General features: G+C 35.0%; 1 protein-coding gene across 1 annotated transcript in view; it reads left to right on the top strand.

Annotated features, from left to right (window-relative positions):
- LOC111702618 (serine/threonine-protein kinase mTOR-like) overlaps positions 1-20,943 on the top strand; it is a 43,273-nt gene that overhangs the window by 6,440 nt on the left and 15,890 nt on the right. Inside the window, 30 exon segments of the mRNA XM_023474375.1 lie at positions 695-775; positions 1,397-1,457; positions 1,769-1,801; positions 2,201-2,255; positions 2,645-2,696; positions 3,144-3,256; positions 4,293-4,370; positions 5,097-5,201; positions 6,046-6,155; positions 6,671-6,760; positions 7,444-7,505; positions 8,622-8,753; positions 9,234-9,275; positions 9,819-9,898; positions 10,471-10,559; positions 11,085-11,167; positions 12,127-12,228; positions 12,231-12,342; positions 13,245-13,362; positions 13,631-13,763; positions 14,731-14,794; positions 15,109-15,408; positions 15,702-15,792; positions 15,999-16,154; positions 16,774-16,957; positions 17,112-18,421; positions 18,825-18,895; positions 19,024-19,090; positions 19,923-20,093; positions 20,326-20,433. Coding sequence (XP_023330143.1) covers positions 695-775; positions 1,397-1,457; positions 1,769-1,801; positions 2,201-2,255; positions 2,645-2,696; positions 3,144-3,256; positions 4,293-4,370; positions 5,097-5,201; positions 6,046-6,155; positions 6,671-6,760; positions 7,444-7,505; positions 8,622-8,753; positions 9,234-9,275; positions 9,819-9,898; positions 10,471-10,559; positions 11,085-11,167; positions 12,127-12,228; positions 12,231-12,342; positions 13,245-13,362; positions 13,631-13,763; positions 14,731-14,794; positions 15,109-15,408; positions 15,702-15,792; positions 15,999-16,154; positions 16,774-16,957; positions 17,112-18,421; positions 18,825-18,895; positions 19,024-19,090; positions 19,923-20,093; positions 20,326-20,433 — 4,253 coding nt within the window.

The following is a 20,943-nucleotide window of genomic DNA, read 5'->3' as shown; positions in this document are numbered from 1 at the left end:
AGTCCCTTAATGATGTCCATCTCTAAGTCCTAGAATGATGTCCATCTCTAAGTCCCTGAATGATGTCCATCTCTAAGTCCCTGAATGATGCCCATCTCTAAGTCCCTGAATGATGCCCATCTCTAAGTCCTTGAATGTTGTCCATCTCTAAGTCCCTAAATGATGTCCATCTCTAAGTCCCTAAATGATGCCCATCTCTAAGTCCTCTGAATGATGTCCATCTCTAAGTCCCTCAATGATGCCCATCTCTAAGTCCCTGAATGTTGTCCATCTCTAAGTCCTTGAATGATGTCCATCTCTAAGTCCTTGAATGTTGTCCATCTCTAAGTCCCTGAAAGCTGCCTATCTCTAAGTCCCTGAAAGATGCCCATCTCTTAGTCCCTGAATGATATCCATCTCTAAGTCATTGAATGATGCCCATCTATAAGTCCCTGAATGATGCCCATCTCTAAGTCCCTGTATGATGTCCATCTCTAAGTCCCTGAAAGATGCCCATCTCTAAGTCCCTGTATGATGTCCATCTCTAAGTCCCTGAATGAAGCCCATCTCTAAGTCCCTGAATGATCTCTATCTCTAAGTCCCTGAATGATGCCCATCTCTAAGTCCCTAAATGATGCCCATCTCTAAGTCCCTGAATGATGCCCATCTCTAAGTCCCTGAAAGATGCCCATCTCTAAGGCCCTCTAATGTTAAGGTCAGCAGGGATGGTATTCACACTGTTATGAGGAGGCAATGTCAGGACTACAGGATACTCAGCAGAATAAAAATATTAAAGGAATCAATCATAATCAATTTAAATTAGTCACAATCTATTCAAATCAATTACAATCTATACAAATCAATTACAATCTATTCAAATCAATTACAATCTATTCAAATCAATTACAATCAATTCGGAGCTATTCAAATCAATTCATATGAAATCAGTTTGAATCAATTGGATAAATTTAAATTTTTATGGTTTGAAAGAATTTATTTTGTGGAAAACAAAGGTTTGGTGGTTGACTGATTTTTCAAGTTGATTGATTGATTGATAGTTTAAATCAAATAGATTCTAGTACAATAGATGGCAACGTATAATTTTTACACTCTCAGTACAGTTGTATTCTGTCGTCACAAGTGTCAATTCAGTTTGTGTGTCCGACAAAATCATCAATAATAGTGATAATTTTAGAATAAAGTGCTTTTTTTACAGTAAATTATTTTATGTGTTCTTTAGTTTCTGTTTTTACACGTTTTTATCTAATCTTGGGAAACATATCAACTAATTTGAGAAAATTTCGTTTTCCTTGTTATATTTGACACTTGTGACGTAGTGTATAATTGGTTAATTTCTCTGTTGCCACCTATTGTACTTGATAATCTATTTGGTTTAAATGATTTATTGATTGATCAGTTGTAATAACTCGTGAGGATCGGGTTCATGGAAGTCTGCTTGTGTTAGCTGAACTACTTAGGTCAAGTTATTCAACAATTTAGCTAGTTACTCATTCATTTATCCATTAAATTTTTTAATCTGTAAGTTATATATACATTCAGCCATTTATTCTTTTATTAGTTCATTTATTAACTAATCCTATAATTTGCTTATATCTAGTCATTGAAAATTTAATTAGTCCTTTTATTCAGATATTTAGTTTCCCTCTCGATAATATTTTCTATTTAGCCAATGATCTTTTATTCCTCCTCAATACCAACTTATTGGTTCAATATCTTTTTCCATTTCCGAGAAAACACTCGTAGATTTTTAACTTGTTAATATTTTCAGGTTCTCGAATGCAGACTGGGAAGTGCTTAATAGGTAACAAGAATCTTTACGTGTTATTTTATTTGTTTTTAGATAAAATTGTGAAAACATCGCTTTTTTACAAAAAAAATGTTATTTAATTCTACAACAGGGTTACTTTTATCAATTTATTAAAACAAATTCCGCTCCTAATTTGATAAGGAAGCTCTAAGGAAACGCACAAAGTTAAGAAAAAGGTCGAAAAAGAAAACCGTTGTTATTTGTTATTAAAAACAGTAAATTGTAATGAATTTAATATAAGCCTCAACTAATCTGATTTCTACGGATGGATGGTTATTATTATTATTATTATTATTATTATTATTACAGGAACACGAACACGAACACGAACACGAACACGGACACGGACACGGTCATAATCATGGTCAATTAATCAATTGGTGTATTGTTCAGAGAACTTGATGATCTGTCAGGTTCGGGTCCCCCTGTTCTAGATACAGACATCAAGGAAAACATTCAAAACAATTCAAGTTTACATGAGTGTAGCTATTACTTCAATTGACCACCATATTAATTTCATCTCTGATTCACAACGGTACCTTCGCCATTTAATTCATTTAATTCATTTAATTCATTGCCTATTATTAATAAATCAAATTATCAATTAGAAATGATAAATTTTCAGATAGAAAAACACGGATATCTTTATCTTTATGCTTTGACAAAGGTTTAAAGGGTACCATTGTGAATCGAGTATGTAACTCCATGAAATGATGTATCATTTGAAATCACATATACAAACTCTTTCAGTCAGTTTTAATAACTTATTATATAGTCAGTTTGTTTTATAGCTTTAAAGAAACTGATGAAATGTTTGAAATGTTTTCAAACATCTAGGAATCGTACTTCACGCTCAACACAGTTAAGAAACAATATAAGCAAATTGCAGGTAAGGTTTTTAAAATCTCTTTTTGTCGTGAATCGGTTTTTTGTAATTGTTCATCTCAATTTTCAAGCAAAAAATCAATTTTAATAGAAAAAGCAGATTTTATTATTAGTAATGAGATGGGTACTGCGGGGTCGAGTGTCTTATCAGCAAAATTCGGAGAAGGACTTTACACCATAAATAAAAAATCATGACTGTCTCTGCTTTTTTATTTTGGAGGGGGGGGGGGGGACACATTGTAAAACATTTATTAAGCCAAGTTTACCCACAAAAGTTGAAACTTTAACGACGATCTAAAGGTTCAATTTAGATTTTTTTAAAAGGTACATTAAATGATCTGGCAAAGATAGAAACAAGTTTACATGTGAAGGATACTATAAATCTTAATTAAATTCCGAACAGTCGTCTCTGAAGTTTCATTCTTTGTGAGTAGCCCTGTACATATCTAAGGTTCTAAGCGAGCTGCTGGCGGTGTTACAACAATTCCATTTAACTGGTTTGGAACTGTTCCTGTGGGCAGAGAACCTATATTCGAGTCCGCTATCTGTAAAACATTACTCCAGGTGTGGTTTAAAATGTATTACCCCCCAAATTATATATGCCCCTGTTTATTTGTCCCTAAAAATAATTTATTTTACTTTTTTAACGGAGTGTTCGCGAAAAATGAAAGTGGGTATAGGCTTACTGCGAAAAATAAGCGCTTTTGATCGCTACTAATCTTACTTCTATCTGTTGCGTCTACAATTCGAATCATAAAAAAATAAATTTAATTCCAAACAAATCATTCAGATATTACAAACAATAGTCATCGATTATTTTTCGACGCATTCGTATTTAGTTAATATTTCATAATCTTTTTGATTTCGTTTTTTATAAGTAATATTTTGCTGGCGCTGGATATTCGAACATTCCTGGAAAATATGAAAATGTCGTCTCCATTATCAAAAATCCTCCAAACAGGAATAAATGTTTTCAAAAGTAACTATCAGATCATAAAAAATAAGAAAAATTATGAAATAATAACTATATATACGAATGTGTCGAAAAATTAACGATGAATGATTTGTTTGGAATTAAATTGATTATTTTACGATCCGAGTTGAATGTTGCAACTTTCTGAATTTGTATGGACGCTACGTCCTTCGGTATGAGTCGTTTTTAACAATTTTCTCCTTTTAAACGCAACAAATAGAAGTAAGATTAGTAGCGATCAAAGGCGTTTATTTTTCGCCGTAAGCCTATACCCCCTTTCATTTTTCGCTAACACTCCCTTTAAAGGGACTCTAAGCGTTTTTTAAAGTGACCCTCCATGTAAAGATGTCATACCCGATTCACAACGTTACTTTTTAACGATTTGTCTGATTAAGTGTGAATTAAATATCAATGTTTATTTTTTTGTAAACACATTTTTGATCAGAAGGTTCAAGGGTACCGTTTTGAATCGGACATTGTCATCTTTACCTGCAGGGTCTCTGGAATTTTCACTTACAGTCCCTTTAAACCCCCGTTCGAAATACTTGATGCTTTTCTTTTTTAATCATTCACAGAATCCTCTCTTGTACTTTATGAATCCTTTTTTATTTTTTAACTTGTCTTCAGGAGAAGTATGATGAAATTTGTGAGGCTGTATTCAATATCTCCAGGAATGCACAGCTTTGCAAGAATCCTCATGTTCAGGCATCAAATCTAGTCCGGTCAAGGTCATTTAGGGCAATTTGATTTTAGGTCAATATTTCTAAAGTTCAAGGTTATTTAAGGTCAAGGTTATTTAAGGTCAAGGTTATTTAAGATCAAGGTTATTTAAGATCAAGGTTATCTAAGGTCGAGGTTATTTAAAGTAAAGGTTATTTAAGGTCAAGGTTATTTAAGGTCAAGGTAATTTAAGGTCAAGGTCGAGTCCCCTTCAAAAATAACCGGTAAAGGACGGAAATTTATTTAGCACTTACCTTTCCACTGTACACTAACAGTCACCTTTCCACTGCACACTAACAGTCACCTTTCCACTGCACACTTACAGTCACCTTTCCACTGCACACTGACAGTCACCTTTCCACTGCACACTAACAGCCACCTTTCCACTGCACACCAATAGTCAACTTTCTATAGAACACTAACAGTCACCTTTCCACTGCACACTAACAGTCACCTTTCCACTGCACACTAACAGTCACCTTTCCACTGCACACTAACAGTCACCTTTCCACTGCACACTAACATTTACCTTTCCACTGCACACTAACAGTTACCTTTCCACTGTACACTAACAGTCACCTTTCCACTGCACACTAACAGTCACCTTTCCACTGCACACGAACAGTCACCTGGACTAGTTCATGCCAAAGTTATTTATTAATTTATACCCCAGAAAACACTTGAAAAAGGCTTGACTTGATGCCCCTCTAGAACGCATTAATCCCTCTGCTCCCTAAGCTGGCTGCCGCCAACAAGGAGAAGTTCGTCAAGTATCATCTCAAAGAGAGCATGCAGTACATCAACAGATGTTTACATGTTAGTAAACAAATATTTATTATTTTATTTATTTATTTCATTTTATTTAACACTAGTTTGGGAACCAAGCGTTGCCCAGAGTAATCATAGCTACTCCCGCCGTTTACCCGCGCTTGGTCGTTAATTGCGATTTTAGCTATTTTTCCTATAAAAATAGGCCCCACTCAACTTAGAACATCAAAACCAAGCTAAGAACATTCTCGTGGTTCTTCCGAGTTCCCCAGGCAAATCTGTCCAGGGGTGTATGAGTTATGATCGGACATACACACCAACAGAGATTCAACATTAAACATATTGATTCATCTATATTATTCAAATCCTGCGATTAACATTGAAACCCATTAATCTGTGGATAAGGGAGACGAGATTTCATTAGTCGATGTTGTTGTAAAGCAAATAGTTTAACCCATAGGTTGAAAATTAACCTACTTAAAGGGGTCTATGTACAATACCTGTGTTTTATGTTCATTCAGTTTATTTAAACTCATAACCTGAGTCGAACAGTCGTCTTCCTCTTCCACAGTTTTATTGATTCATCTATTCGTTCGTTCAACTCTCCTGAAATATTTATTAAAATAGTAATTTATGTTTGTTTACCTGTCTGTTTATTCAGTTGTATGTATCCGATCATAACTCATGTATCTCCTCACCAACTTGATTCAAATTTTGATTGGTGAAATCATTGGAATGTTCTTAGCTTGTAATAAATTGGTAAAAATTGTATTCATCCATTTAAATTGAAGCTGATAATTTAGAAATATAGTTTAGTTTAAAAACTGGAACTTTTGGGTCAGGTAATCGTTATTTTATAATAAAGATCTTTACATAACTTTGTTAATTTTAGAGTCGGGATTTCAGAGATCGGTATACAGCGTTACTATCTCTCGGGTTGATAGCTGTTGCTTCCGGTAGAGATATCGAGATATATCTTAGAGATATTCTAAATACACTCAGGTATTCATATTAGATACTTATATAAAAATATTGAGGTATATCTCAGAAATGTTCTAAGTACGCTTCGGTGTTTGTAAATATATGCACTATATAAAAATATTGATAAATTAAGATATTTTTAAGACACTCATTATATATAAATTTAGCTTGTCTGTCTGTCTGTTTGTTTGTTTGTATCTAATAAACGTCAAAACGGCTGAACCGATCGGGCCTAATTTTGCGTGGGACCTCACGTGACCCCAGGGAAGGTTTGTGAATGATCAAATTAAATAAAATTGTGTTTAAAAGTTTTTATTTTTGTAAAATTTTATCATACATCTTTCATATAAACGGAAGGCCGGGCTGAAAAATCAGGAATGGGGAGGACTTGAAACTCCAATCCACTCCAATCCCTGCAACTTATGATTTGATTTGATTTGATTTGATACCAAGCTTTTCATGGTTTCGTTGTGAATCGAACATGACACTCTCTAAATGGAGGGTAACTTTAAATTACGTCTACATTTCTTTTTCAGGAGTATATTACCGCAGAAAGATTCTCCTATGAAGAAAAGATCAACTATTCTTGATCCTGCAGTCTTTGCTTGTATATCTTTACTATCCAGGTAGTAAACACTATTCTTGATCCTGCAGTCTTTGTAGATCTTTACTATTAGTTTAATTTCCATTTTGGACATAAAATTTAGTTTTTACAGTTAAGTTTTATTAATTGTTATGTTTATTATACAGGGTGTCCTTATAATCTTGCTAATTTTTAAATTGTTTTAACTTTGTTATCGTTAAATATTTTCCAATGTGGAAAAAAAAGTTTGAGTATCAAAATATGAACGTTTTGTTTTATAACTGAATACACTTTGTTTCTTTAACAAGTGTTAAAATTTAAAAATGACCGCCATTTTCTTAAATGCACAATTTCGCCCTTGTGCGAAAATTGACTAAAACTCTCAGAAGTATTTCGGCCGCGTTGACGTTGAAGAGTAATAACTCTTCAACGAAAGAAGATATTGACAAATTTTAGAAACTCGGGTGTTACACTCGACCTTGGTAATCTTCGTGCAAAATTAGTTCTCCTAAACTGGTGTATAGGAAAACTGAATCTGTTTTGTTTTCTGCAATGCATGTTGCGAATATTTTGTTATATTGCATAACGTTCATATTACACTTGCTCAAATCTGTTTACAGACTGTAAAAATTGAAAAAATTGCAGAGAAATAGTTGTTTAAAAATTGTCCGAATTATATGGACACCCTGTACTTATCATTATTATTATCATTATTGTTATTACTAGAGCTGTAAAGGGAAGTATACGGGAGGAGATGAGGAATATGTTGGATAGTATGCTTGCTGTCGGTAATCTATATGTTTTCTTTCTGTCCGTCTTGTCTGTCTGTGTCTGTCTGTCTGTCTGTCTGTCTGGCTGTCAGTTGTATCCAATAAAATAGTCAACACGTCTAAACCGATCTATCCCAATTTTTGTTGTGGGACCTCACATGACCCCAGAGAAGTCTTATGGATAATTAAATTTTCAGAAATTAGCCTCCAACAAAATTTGATTTTCATTAAATATTAAAATTCCATAACTTTTTTTTATAAAATCCGCGAACTTTTTTGTCATTGTTTTACAATTTATAAAAGAGAAAATGTTCTCAATTGAAATAGAAGCCTAGTATATATTAAAGTAGTAATCTGTTTTGTCTGTTTGTTTGTCCGATCATAACTCAGAACCCATGGACCAATTTGCCTCAAATTTTTATTGGGGAAGTCGGGAGAACCACGGGAAGGTTCTTAGCTTGATATTGAGAGTCAAGTCGATTTTAGTAGCAAAAATTTAGTTTCCCGGTTAAATAAACCAAGTGCGGGTAAACGGCGGAAGTAACTATCAGTCACCTTGGCAACGCTGGTTTCCCAAGCTAGTAATATATATTTATGAAATACACAGAAGCACCCCCCCCCATTTTTCAAAAAAATTCATTTTATAAGGAATGGTTTTTGAAGCCTTATTAGGGATAAGAAATGAAAGTTTAAAGGGACGTAAAAGTTGTTATAAGTGACCCTTTATTATGTGACAAGTGACTTGTGACAAGTACAAGTGGCATGTGACATGTGACAAACGATTTACAACAGTACCATAAAAACCTTTGTCTTGTCAAGAATAGATGAGATACACATGATTTCCCTTTAAGAAAATTTATCATTTTAAAGTGTGGGTTCTCTACCAAAGTGACTTGCGGTTCTTGCTACAACGAAGAAAATTATGAGAAATAAACACTACAAGATATTATGATGTTTTTCACATTATTGATCAGATTAAAGTTTAAAGGGTACCGTTGTGAATCTTGCGTGCATGTTTGGAGGGTCTCGTTAAGATTTAAAGAGACAATCCCTTTAAATATATCCAATAGAGGGAATAAAAATCCAATACTTTATTTTTAACTTACAAATCGAAAATCATGTCTGTCTGTCTAGGTCTGTCACCGGCAGTAACAGCTGCTCTCCGGGAGCTGTCATTGAATATCCCTGCCCTAAAGAAGGAGATTGCGGATGGTCTTCTCAAGATCCTCTCCATCATACTGATGCAGCAGCCATTCCGTCATCCAGGTATACATTCCGTTATTCAGGTATAAATTCCCTCATCCAGGTATACATTCCGTCATCCAGGTATTCCGTTATACGTATTTGCTTTCCGTCATTCATACATGCAGTTCGTCGTCCATGTGTTTAGATATTCCGTCATCCATGTGTTTAGATATTCCGTCGTTCATGTCGTTTAGATATTCCGTGATCCATGTGTTAAGATATTTCGTCGTCCATGTGTTTAGATATTCCGTCATCCATGTGTGCATTCCGTGATCCAGGTGCATATACATTCTGTCATACATAATTACATTCTGTCATCCATAAAAACATTTCGCCATCTGTTTTTGCATTCCGTCATCAATATATGCATTTCGTCATCCATATATGCATTCCGCCATTTGTATATGCATTCCGTAATTCCATATATTCATTCATACATCCATATTTGAATTTTGTCATCCATAAATGCATTCCATCATTCCTATATGTGTTCCATTTCAGGAACCCCTAAACATAGGATTGCTCCAACCCAGCTTAATATTGGTAAGTTAGTATAATGATACAAGCTTTAAGATTTTATTTGTAAACAATAAAAATATTTTGAATTTTAACTGTCGACGTAGTTTAAAGTGGTTCCTTATTTCAAGAATTGCAAAACCGATGAAAAACGATTGTTGCAGAATTTGTTGGTTTTTTGCAAAGTTCCGCTTCGTTTTTGCTTCCTTTTGAAAAAACTATTTTAGCGAAATTTTGCGAAAGAAAGTTTTTGCAATGAGCCAAAATGAGGGCGATACCGTTGTTTTTCTGTCAGAAAAAGTGTTATTTTTTGATGATTTCTTTTATCAATTTTCAGCGAGATAAGCAAGGACAATTCATGCATCCTTGATCCGAGGCCGAATTTAAAGAATTTGAGCCTTGGCTTAAAAATGGTTGGTTCCACTTAAAAAAGGTGTACTCAATGTTTCATGAATTAAGCCGGCGCTCAATTGAAACCGGTTTTTGGTGGAATTTAGATGCGGCTCAAATTTATTAGATTTAGACTCAGACAAAAGAATCGCACACGACACTAAAAAAACTCTAATTCAGAGCCACCTGATTCACAGAAAGTTGTCCTTGGGCTTAGAACACTCGGATCATTCGACTTTGAGGCCCATTCTCTCTTACAGGTGTGTGCCTTAACCAATCACTAGGTACCCACAAAGGATGAGACTTATGAGACGACTTCACGGAATTAACTTAATTTTTTTTCATTTCCTGTTTTTTTTCTTGACTGAATCATTCAAAAAATTTCGCTTCAAATAGTTTTTTTGTGGGTAACCCTGTATCAAAGTTGTTTTTTAAAGTTTAGATTCCCTGGATGCGCTCCAATGTACAGCAAATGTCGTCTTCATAGCAAAGGACACTCAAAATCCTCATACGACGTAGCTGATTATTGGCGGAAGATGAATGACAACGTTGATGGTGAGAGAGGGAAGAATTTTCTCTGACAAGAGCAAGCGGAGAAAATAGCTCCTCTCCCCCGCCCCCTCTCACAAGCAAGGATACCACTTCATTTTCCGACAATTAGTTATGTCATATGAGGGTTTTGAGTGTCCACTGCTATGAAGACGAAACTATATAGTACATTGAAGATCAGTATCTAACCTTAATAAACAAACCTTTATGTATGTATCCTAAAACATTTTAAAGATTTAGACCAAATAGATTTTTAACCATAAATCAAACAATTATTATTTAGTTTGTGAGACATTGTGCTGACACCTATCTACACTCTGAGGAGAAAGAAATTAGATTAGAAGCTGTTAGAACCTGTTCCTCTCTTCTTAGGTTAGATTAGATTAGATTAGATTACACATTTTCCAAAATCAACTAATACCGATGTTTGCCGAAGTCGGCCAATAGCAATGTTTTCGGAAATGGAAGAAAAATTATAGTTCATGAAACAGACGAAACCGATATTTTTCAAAATTAACGAAAAACGTCGTTCTTTACGACAGTATTTTTTTATCCCATCATCTACAGAGTGACATGTTCCATCCAGAAAAGGACCCGTAAAAGCTTTTAATGATCAAGAATGCAGAAGATATACATGACTCAATGAAAATTGATTATTTTCAACTGTGGTTTCTCTATTTAAGTGTTTTGCTAGAGCTAAAGAAACGACGATATCTTCGAAATTATTGATTTTATTAAAACAGAATTGCTGTTTATCTTTTTAAATAGAGGGTCACTTAGAATTGTAACGACAGTCCCCTTAATCAGCTTTTACATTTAAATTAATCAATATATTCTTTTTTTACACCATGGTTCATCCTTTAATCTCTTTTTAAAATTGTAATCATTCTCTTTAAGATCTGCGTTAAATGGACTGGCCGGGAAGAAGTCTCCCACAGTGATTTCAACGATCAACGAGGTTTTGGCCAAACTTCTCATAGGGACATATATACATCAATATTAGTTAGGGATAGGGGGGGGGGTCACTATTTCTCCAATTTCAGGATGCCTGGGGATATTATTTAGCTTTAGGGTAATTAAAGTTAATGTTTCAATTTCAGTTTAAGAGGGATAATACCTCAATTATTTGAGGTCTGTGGGTTCCATTGTACGGGTTCCCTCTAATGGGATTAGATTGCGGCATTTCCTAATCCCCCCCCCCCCCGGATCTTCCTCTAATTCACATCTAGTCAAGATATTTGTTTTCAAAAACTCCTTATTGAAGGAAGCAATGGTTAATCTCTCTCTCTATATATATAAGAAAATAAGTATTCAAAACATGATTTGAAGTTTTATTGTATCAACATTATGTTTCATGCTATGCATTCTTCCGAATACTTTACACTTTATACTTTATATATATATATATATATATATTTTGTTTTATGCAGGGAAGGTTTATGGCGAATTTAAAAAAGTTTGCCAAGAAAAAAGGCCGATAAAAATTAAATCCATGAAAACAATTTGAAAAACATTTTTTTTGCAAAATAATTTTTATGAAGTGGTGAATTGAAATTATCATTTAAAAGCTAAAATTCTTACAAGAAAAAGGCCCATAGACAGATCGATATATATTTTTCGGCTAAAATCACAATAAATAGATACATTTTGAATATCATAATTTATAAATAAAAAATTATTACCCAGGGTTGCTATAGCCTAACCATTCCTGGTTGTTATGATTGGCTGGCCCTCCAGAATTTTATACAAACATTTAATTTGTTTAAATTAACAAATCTATATATATAATAAAACAAGACATTCGTATGTTCCCTACAGCCGGCCAAACGGCTGAACCGAATGGACTGAATTTTTTTGAGGGAACCCAGGAATACTAAAAAATTAAATTTGTTTTTAATTCCACGGGCTAAAAGGAATGATGTATAATGATGGTGTTTAGTTGGTATAACTGACGGAGACGGAGATATTAGATACTGTGTTCTTGACAGTCTCAGTTTCTTAGACCTTGATCCAAATTCTGATTGATTGTTTTATTTGATTAATTGATTAGGAAAACTTTGATCCAGCTTCTGATTGATCTGGAACACTCAGGACTGGGAAGAAACAAGGAACAGGCCTCAAAACTTCTGGGACACCTTGTTGCTAATGCTCCAAAGTAAATTCAATTCATACTTTTAAATTTGAAAAATGTTGATATTTGGATTTGTAATGTTTACACTTAAGTCGAAAAATTTGCAAATTTGCTTCTTCTTAATTTTTACAGGGTTTTCAGAAGAGTAATTTAGAAAGCGTTCACAACTGCTTTATTTCTTCTATTCCCATAATTCTGTGTTTTAATTTAGGTTTTATTTTATTTATTTTATCGATGAAAACGAGTTAAATTAAGTGACAGTCAACAATTAAAATAGATTTTTCATAAATCCTAAAATTGGAAATAGTAAAAGGAATTTTAGCAAATTGGTTTTCGTAATTGAGGGAGAATGAAAGCATTCGTCAGATAGATCACTAGACTATTCTGAGACACGCTTGTACTGAAAGATGGAGCCCTAAAATGTATCCAGAAGAATTTCTGTGTCTATACATTCTTTGAAATGTATAATTTATCCAAAGAGTTATTATTATTGCTTTGTTTTTCCTGTCAACTAAAATGCTCTTTTACAGGCTCTGTCAAAAAACAAGGGAATTAATTGAAAACTTCTTTTTTATCTATTTTCTATTTTTCGTGAATAAATGGTATCAGTATTCCATTAAAACAAAACTTTTAACACTTATGTTTACAACTCTGGGGATTTCCAAATGTTGTTTATCATATTAAGAAATTTGTCCAGTCTTCAATTTATTAAATAAAAGCAAAATTGTTGAATTGTTCACTATTTCAGTTAATCTTGAAGAAATAGAAAAGGAAGACTACAAAAGCCAATTCCCATGTTTATTGAGACACCCTGTATTTTTTTACTGAATCTCTTCTGTTCCTTTAATTCTGTTAAGTTATATTTTGACTTAGTTTTTAGTTTGAAATTATGACTTAATTTTGTTTTTCTAATTAGTGTTTCCTAGGTTGATAAGACCGTATGTGGATCCTATTCTGAAAGTATTGATCCCAAAGCTCCGCGGAACGGATCAGAATCCTATGGTGGTTGCCTCTGTTCTCCGAGCTATTGGAGATCTTGCTCCGGTAGGATTAATAATCCTGTTCATCAACAGTTCTTTTGATATTTTCTTACTCCAAACACAATTTCAATTTTTTTTTCCTATTGGTAAATTTTTAAGTAGAAACCTGATTTACCATTCTACTAATAAGAAGATTTTAACAATATCATATTAGTAGCTGACACTTTAATCGTGTGTACAATGTACATATTATTTACTTTTTACAAAAATTGTTATTAAAATTAATTGCATTTTTATGTTTTAATGTTTATTTTGATAATTGTTTTGTTTAGGTTGGTGGAACTACTATGCGAGGATATGTTGACGAACTGCTCCCGATCCTTCTGGAGTTCCTCACTGATGCTTCTTCATCTCAAAAGAGGGAACTCTCTCTTTGGACCCTGTCTCAGTTAGTCGAGAGCACAGGTCTGCTGTCCTAGTATGTTATACTCCACTACTGTTCTGTTATCCTTGTATGTTTACCTCCACTTCTGTTCTGTTATCCTTGTATTCTGTTTGGGTCTTTTGTTTGTTTGTTCGTTTGTTTGTTTGTCCGATCAGAACTCAGGAACCCCTGGACCGATTGGCCTTAGATTGGGGAACTCAGGATACCCACGGGAATGTTCTTAGCTTAGTTTTAAGATTCTAAGTTGTATGGGTCGACTTTACTAGCAAAGATTTTGTTTCCCGGTAAAATCGTTCAAATGCGGGTAAACGGCGGGAGTAACTATGAGTAACCTGGGCAGCGCTGGGCGGCTGGGTTCCCAAGCTAGTGTTATATATTCCTCTGCTGTTCTGTTATCCTTGTATGTTATATACTCCACTCCTGTTCTGTTATCCTTGTATGTTATATACTCCTCTGCTGTACTGTTATCCTTATACGTTTTATACTCCTCTGCTGTTCCGTTATCCTTGTATATTATATACTCCACTCCTGTTCTGTTATCCTTGTATGTTTAACTCCACTTCTGTTCTGTTATCCTTGTATATACTCCTCTGCTGTGCTGTTATCCTCGTACGTTATATTCTCCTCTGCTGTTCTGTTATCCTTGTATGTTATATACTCCACTTCTGTTCTGTTATCTTTGTATGTTATACTCCACTTCTGTTCTGTTATTCTTGTATAATATACTCTCCACTTCTGTTCTGTTATTCTTGTATGTTATACTCCACTTCTGTTCTGTTATCCTTGTATGTTATACTCCACTTATGTTCTGTTATTCTTGCATGTAATAAATACTCCACTATTGTTCGTTTGGTTGGTTAGTTGTTGGTTGGTTGGTTGGTTGGTTGGTTGGTTGGTTGGTTGGTTGGTTGGTTGGTTGGTTGGTTGGTTGGTTGGTTGGTTGGTTTTTTTGTTTTTTTGTTGATTGATAGACTCCCTCTTATTTAGGATGTGTTGTTGAACCTTACAACAAGCATCCCCAGCTTCTAGTTGATCTACTAAATTTCTTGAGGTACAGAAAAAAGACGTCCGCCATTTTTAGAAAAATTATTCTTTTGTTAAAAATTCACAGATATATCATTTTCCATTATTTTGGTTGAGCTTAGTTAAAGCAAATTTGAAATATCAAGGATTTGTGATTTTAGAAAACATGTTAATTTCTACAGCTAAGAAAAGCTAGAACTTGGCCGCCAATACAGAATCCAGATAGATAGTGTCATAAAACCTTTTTTCTGGCATTACTTTAAAGTAGACACTTTTACGATTAGTAGAACTTTCCTTATTTAAAGAGTCATTTGAAATCCCTTTAAATCATTTCAACTTCAGGACCGAGCAACGTCCTCAGATCCGTAAGCAGACAATATCTCTGCTTGGTCTACTGGGTGCTCTGGACCCGTACAAGCACAAGATCAACCTCGGGCAGATAGACACCAAGGGGACAGAGAACGCCCCCCTCATCCCCATCAACAGCGAGGAGGATAAGGATAAGGAGGTGTCAACCAGTGAGATGTTGGTGTCTAACGCTACCCTCACCTTAGAAGAGTTCTATCCTAGTGTCGCTATTGCTACATTGATGAGGATTATTAGGGATCCTAATCTTCATCAACATCATAATCAGGTCAGGGGGTCTTCTTTTTCATGTCAAGGGGCATTTTCTTCATATTGTAAAGAACAATTTTCTTATATAGTTCCATGTTGGACAATTTAGAAGAGAGAGTTTTAAGAAAGTAAATGTGAAAGATGTCGTGTTAGAGATATTCGGTAAAGTCAATTCCCTGATTATTCGCGGAAATAGATAATTCCCCCCCAAAATTATCTAATTCTTTTTTAGTTTCAATGCATTTTTTAAGTATTTGAAAAAATATTTCAATTCGTGGATTTGAAAAAAAATTCTTTTGAAAAATGTTTTTTGTTGACAGAGATTTCTTGTTCCAACAGTTGGCTTCCCTGATAGGAATAGTGAAGCAGCATATTAGAAACTATCTTGATGATATATTTGATATGATTAAGGTACTGCAACATTTATCTATCTATCTATCTATCTATCTATCTATCTATCTATCTGTCTTTCTATCTAGGAGTTCTGACTCCCCCTTGCAATCCACTATAATCCTACTAGTGGAGTCTATATCTATCTATCTAGGAGTTCTGGACTGCTGACTCCCCCCTGCAATCCACTATAATCCTACTAGTGGAGTCTATATCTATCTATCTAGGAGTTCTGGACTGCTGACTCCCCCCTGCAATCCACTATAATCCTACTAGTGGAGTCTATATCTATAGCTCTTCAGTCTGAGTTCAAAATTTATCTACCCCAACTTATCCCTCATATACTCAGAGTACTCACTCATGACAGTAGCAGAGATAGACAGGTAAGAAGGATATACATTTTGATGGATAACCCCCCCCTCTCCTCCTCAAAGCTTGCCAAAAAATCTGCAAAGCTAAATTGAGGTAAGGAAAGATAAAAAATTGAAGAAAAAATACGTTATTTTGAACTCTAATTCACGATATATTACGAACTTTTAATTCCTGTTCTTTCTTACAAAATTGAATCATTTAAAGAAACTTTGATCCTTGCCAGATTCACAAGGTACCCTTAAAAGCTTTTTCTGATCAAGTATAAATTAGATATCCAATAATATCCATGATAAAATATATATTTTGAAAACTGATTATTTTTAATTTTATATCTACAAAAGAATTAATTAGAACACCCATAAACGTCTGATTTGATTTGATTTGATTTGAATTAAACACTTTGAAATCTAGAAAAACTACAATATCTTCCATATTATTAATCAGATAAAGGTTTCAAGGGTACCATTGTGAATCTTTGCATGGAAGGTCACTTAACATTATGCATGCATTCCCTTTTAGGCATAAAATGAATAGGTTTAGGTTAAATAATAATCAGATTTTTAAGCGATTGTTTTTTTTTCTTTCCATCCTTTTCTAACCTTGATAGTTGATAGTACATGATGCTTGAAGGTAACACACAAGATGTTGGCTGCCCTGAACAACTTCGGTCCCACCCTGGACGACTATATCCATCTTGTCCTTCCACCGATGGTTCGCCTGTTTGATTCCTTGGATGTACCCTGGTCTGTAAGAAAAGCATCCTTAGATGCCATTGATCATCTTTCTTCAAGCCTGGACTTCTCAGAATATGCAGGTATAAGGGTGATTGAATGTAAGGAAGGATAAATGAATGGATGAAGGGATGATGAAATGTGTGAATGAATGCATTAATAAATGCATAAGGAATGTAGAATGCATGTATAAATAAATTAACGAAATGATGATGGAAGAAATTCATGAATATCTAGGACGGATTATACATCCCCTGGTGCGGTGTATAGACAACTGTCCTGAACTCCGTCCTGCTGCTATGGAAGCACTCTCCTCCCTTGCTCTACAACTGGGGAAGAAGTTTAAGATCTTCATCCCAATGATTGACAAAGTTCTCAAGAAGCATAGGATCTCACACTCAGAGTATGAACTCATTGCTGCTCGTGTGCTGAAAAGCGGATCTTCCTTTGAGCTAGAGGACCAAACTTTGTTGAAGTTTCAGAAGCAACGGGCAAACCATGCACTTAAGATGCCGGCACCTGAGGCTAGTTCTTCCAAGAAACAGTACAAGGTATCTCCTATTAACCTAAAGCGAGCTTGGACTGTAAGTACCCGTGTTAGTAAAGAGGACTGGATTGAGTGGCACCGAAGATTCTCAATTGAGCTCCTCAAGGAGTCTCCGAGTCCTGCCCTACGGGCCTGCTGGACGGTAGCTCAGCAGTATACCCAGCTTGCCAGGGATCTATTCAATGCAAGCTTTGTCTCCTGCTGGGTGGAGCTAGAGGCAGGACAGCAGGATGAGCTAATGGCCAGTCTCGAACAAGCTCTACTAGTTCCTGACTTACCAGAAATTACTCAGACTATTCTTAACTTAGCAGAGTTTATGGAACACTGTGACAAGGGTCCACTACCCCTAGACACAAGTCTACTAGGACAGCAGGCTATGAAGTGTAGAGCATATGCTAAGGCTCTTCACTACAAGGAAACAGAGTTCCACAAGGAACCCAGTGTTCCCGTACTGGAGTCTCTGATCTCCATCAACAACAAGTTGGGGCAGACTGAAGCTGCTGCAGGACTGCTGGAGTGGGGACAGAACAATCTTCAGGGGGATCTGAAGGTCCGAGAGCGCTGGTATGAGAAGCTACATGAATGGGATAAAGCACTTGAAGCGTATAAGCGAAAGGAAACTAGTTCTGAAGGACCCATAGATCCCCAGATACTGCTGGGACAGATGAGATGCGTGGAAGCGCTGGGAGAATGGAGCGAGCTTCATAGTTTGTCACGCACACACTGGGACACTGTTAATGACGAGACACGGCAGCGTATGGCCCGCATGTCAAGTAATGCTGCTTGGGGGAAGAAGGATTGGTCAAGTATGCTACAAGCTGTAACCCTACTTCCTAGGGATAGCCAGGATGGTGCGTTTTACCGCGCAGTCTTGAGTGTGCATAATCAGGAGTATGAGCATGCGCATCAGCTGATAGATTTGACCAGGGATATGTTGGATACTGAGCTAACTGCGCTTTCAGCTGAGAGCTATCAACGCGCCTATCCTATAATGATTCAGGTAAAAAATCATTACCAGTGCTTGTTATCATTTTAACGTCCTAATACTAAAAAATGCCATTTTAACGCCCTGATACTAAAAAATGCCATTTTAACGTCTTAATACTAAAAATCACATTTATCATTCTAATACTAAAAAATGCCATTTTAACGCTCTAATACTAAAAAATGCCATTTTAACGTCTTAATACTAAAAAATGACATTTTAACGTCTTGATACTAAAAATGCCTTTTTAACGTCTTAATACTAAAAATGTTATTTTAACGCCATAACTCTAAAAAATGCCATTTTAACGTCCTAATAGTAAAAAATGACATTTTAACGTCCTTTTACTAATTAATAGTCAATTTAACGTACTATTACCCATAATGTTTAACATCTGCTAACACAGTCCTAATAACAGGTGCAGATGTTGGCAGAGTTGGAGGAGGTTATGGAATACAAACTTGTTCCAGAGCGAAGACAAACCATCAGGTATTATCAATTCTTCTTCGTTTACAGCTGAGCTGAGCTGAGCTGAGCTGAGCTGAGCTGAGCTGAGCTGAGCTGAGCTGAGCTGAGCTGAGCTGAGCTGAGCTGAGCTTATTTATCTATCTATCCAGGGAGATGTGGTGGAGTAGACTACAAGGTTGTCAGCGTGTTGTGGAAGACTGGCAAAGAATTCTCCAGGTGGGTCAACTCAACACACTGGTTTTTTCTCCTTTTTTATTGTTTTTTTTTTAAATACAATTTTTATCAAATAGATGATATAAAGATATATTTTAGTATTGTTGTAATTTACACAGTGTAAACTGTACACTGCATGGAACATGTAAAGTGTACTGTATAGTGTACACTGTACATTGTACAGTGTACAGTTAACTTATATCATTTTGAATAGCTTCCTTTGCAAACTGTAAACCCTTATTTCAATCTCATCTTAGTATAGTCATGGTGAGATTATGATTTAGTCTAGGGCGTCCTTAAAAGTCAGATTCATTAAGTCAGAATTCTTCCTGAAAGTAACACAATGAGGTGGTTGTTTCTTATGGGAAATTGTACATTTTGGGGAGGTGCCTCTTGGGAAGTTATTTACCACCGGTTGTCCATCAGAGTGGTTGCAATTTGGAAAATAGGGTAGTTCTAACCCTTGGAAAAGCGTACATTCGGGTAGTCAGGAAACCTGGAAAATGAACATTTAGACTTTGTAAATTGTTCGTTAGGGTAGTTGCCACTTGAAAAATTGTTCATTTGGGAAGTTTCCAATTTGGGAATTTGTACTTTAGAGCAGACTATGTTGGAACCCAGCTTTGCCTGGGATTTTCCCTTGAAAAGTCGACCTATTTATGTTAGAACTTTTAAACCAAGCTAAACACATTCATGTAGTTCTACCGAATTCCCTATCAAAATTTGAGGGAAATCGGTCAAGGGTTTCATGAGTTATGATCAGACATACAAACAAACAAACAAACAGACTAACAGAGACACTAAAACAATTCATTTTTTGATTGATTGATTGTAGGTGAGGTCCCTGGTCCTTGAGCCAGTAGACCATCAAAGAACCTGGCTCAAATACGCCAGTCTATGCAGGAAACAGAACAGGCTCAAGCTCAGTCATAAAGCTCTTGTCAGTATACTTGGAGTAGATCCTTCATTGAACCTAGATCTTCCTCTACCTACATCTATACCTCAGGTAGTGTTGTTAATTGTTTTGAAACCACAGATTAATTGATTTTCAAAGTTGAAAACATTGATATCTCATTCATTCCTGATCAGATTAAGCTGTTGAATTTACCGTTGTGAATTGAACATGCCACTCTAGAAATAGAGGATCACTGGAAATTACCTCTGAGCACCTTTTTTTAACCGAACTGTCCAAAAATAATCAAACATTTTTTTTAGAAATTTCAAACTAATTTGTTTAGGCGAGTCTAGCGTACTGCAAGTATCTGTGGGGTAGTGGCAAGAAATCTGTTGCATTCTCTCAACTTCATAATTTTGTTAAAAAGTTCCTAAATCCTCGTTGTGTACAGGTAGGCATATTTAATAGACATTTTTATTGTCAACAAATTTAAATTTAAAATTCTCAATTTAAAAAAACAGCAAAATCGTGATGATAATTCTATTATTGGTTTCCCTAAAATTAGTTTTCAAATAACTTTAAAAATAAATTTGTATTTTTGACAAGATTTATGTATTCTTCTTTCCTGATTTCCTTTTCCAGAAAATGTTATTTGATTTCGACAAAATATATATATATATTTATAATCAATTAATATATATATATATTAGGGTCGCCCTAATTTATATGTTCTTGAGCATTTAATAGATTGGGGGTAAATTTAAACTCAAAAATTAACAATTGTTTTTCTTTCACAAAGTTGTGTGAAGCAATGAAAAAATCATAAAAATGTCTAATATAAAAGGGGTGCGCACTGCGTGGAAAGTATTTACTAAAAATTCAACTTTTAACTCTTTTTGATTCTATTCCCATAAACTCTTCATGTTACATAAATATTTGTTTTTTAAAAAAAAAGAACTTT

This window comes from Eurytemora carolleeae, unplaced genomic scaffold (assembly GCF_000591075.1).
Source record: "Eurytemora carolleeae unplaced genomic scaffold, Eaff_2.0 scaffold138, whole genome shotgun sequence".
Lineage (NCBI taxonomy): Eukaryota > Metazoa > Arthropoda > Copepoda > Calanoida > Temoridae > Eurytemora > Eurytemora carolleeae.
This window is presented reverse-complemented; position numbering and strand designations above follow the sequence as displayed.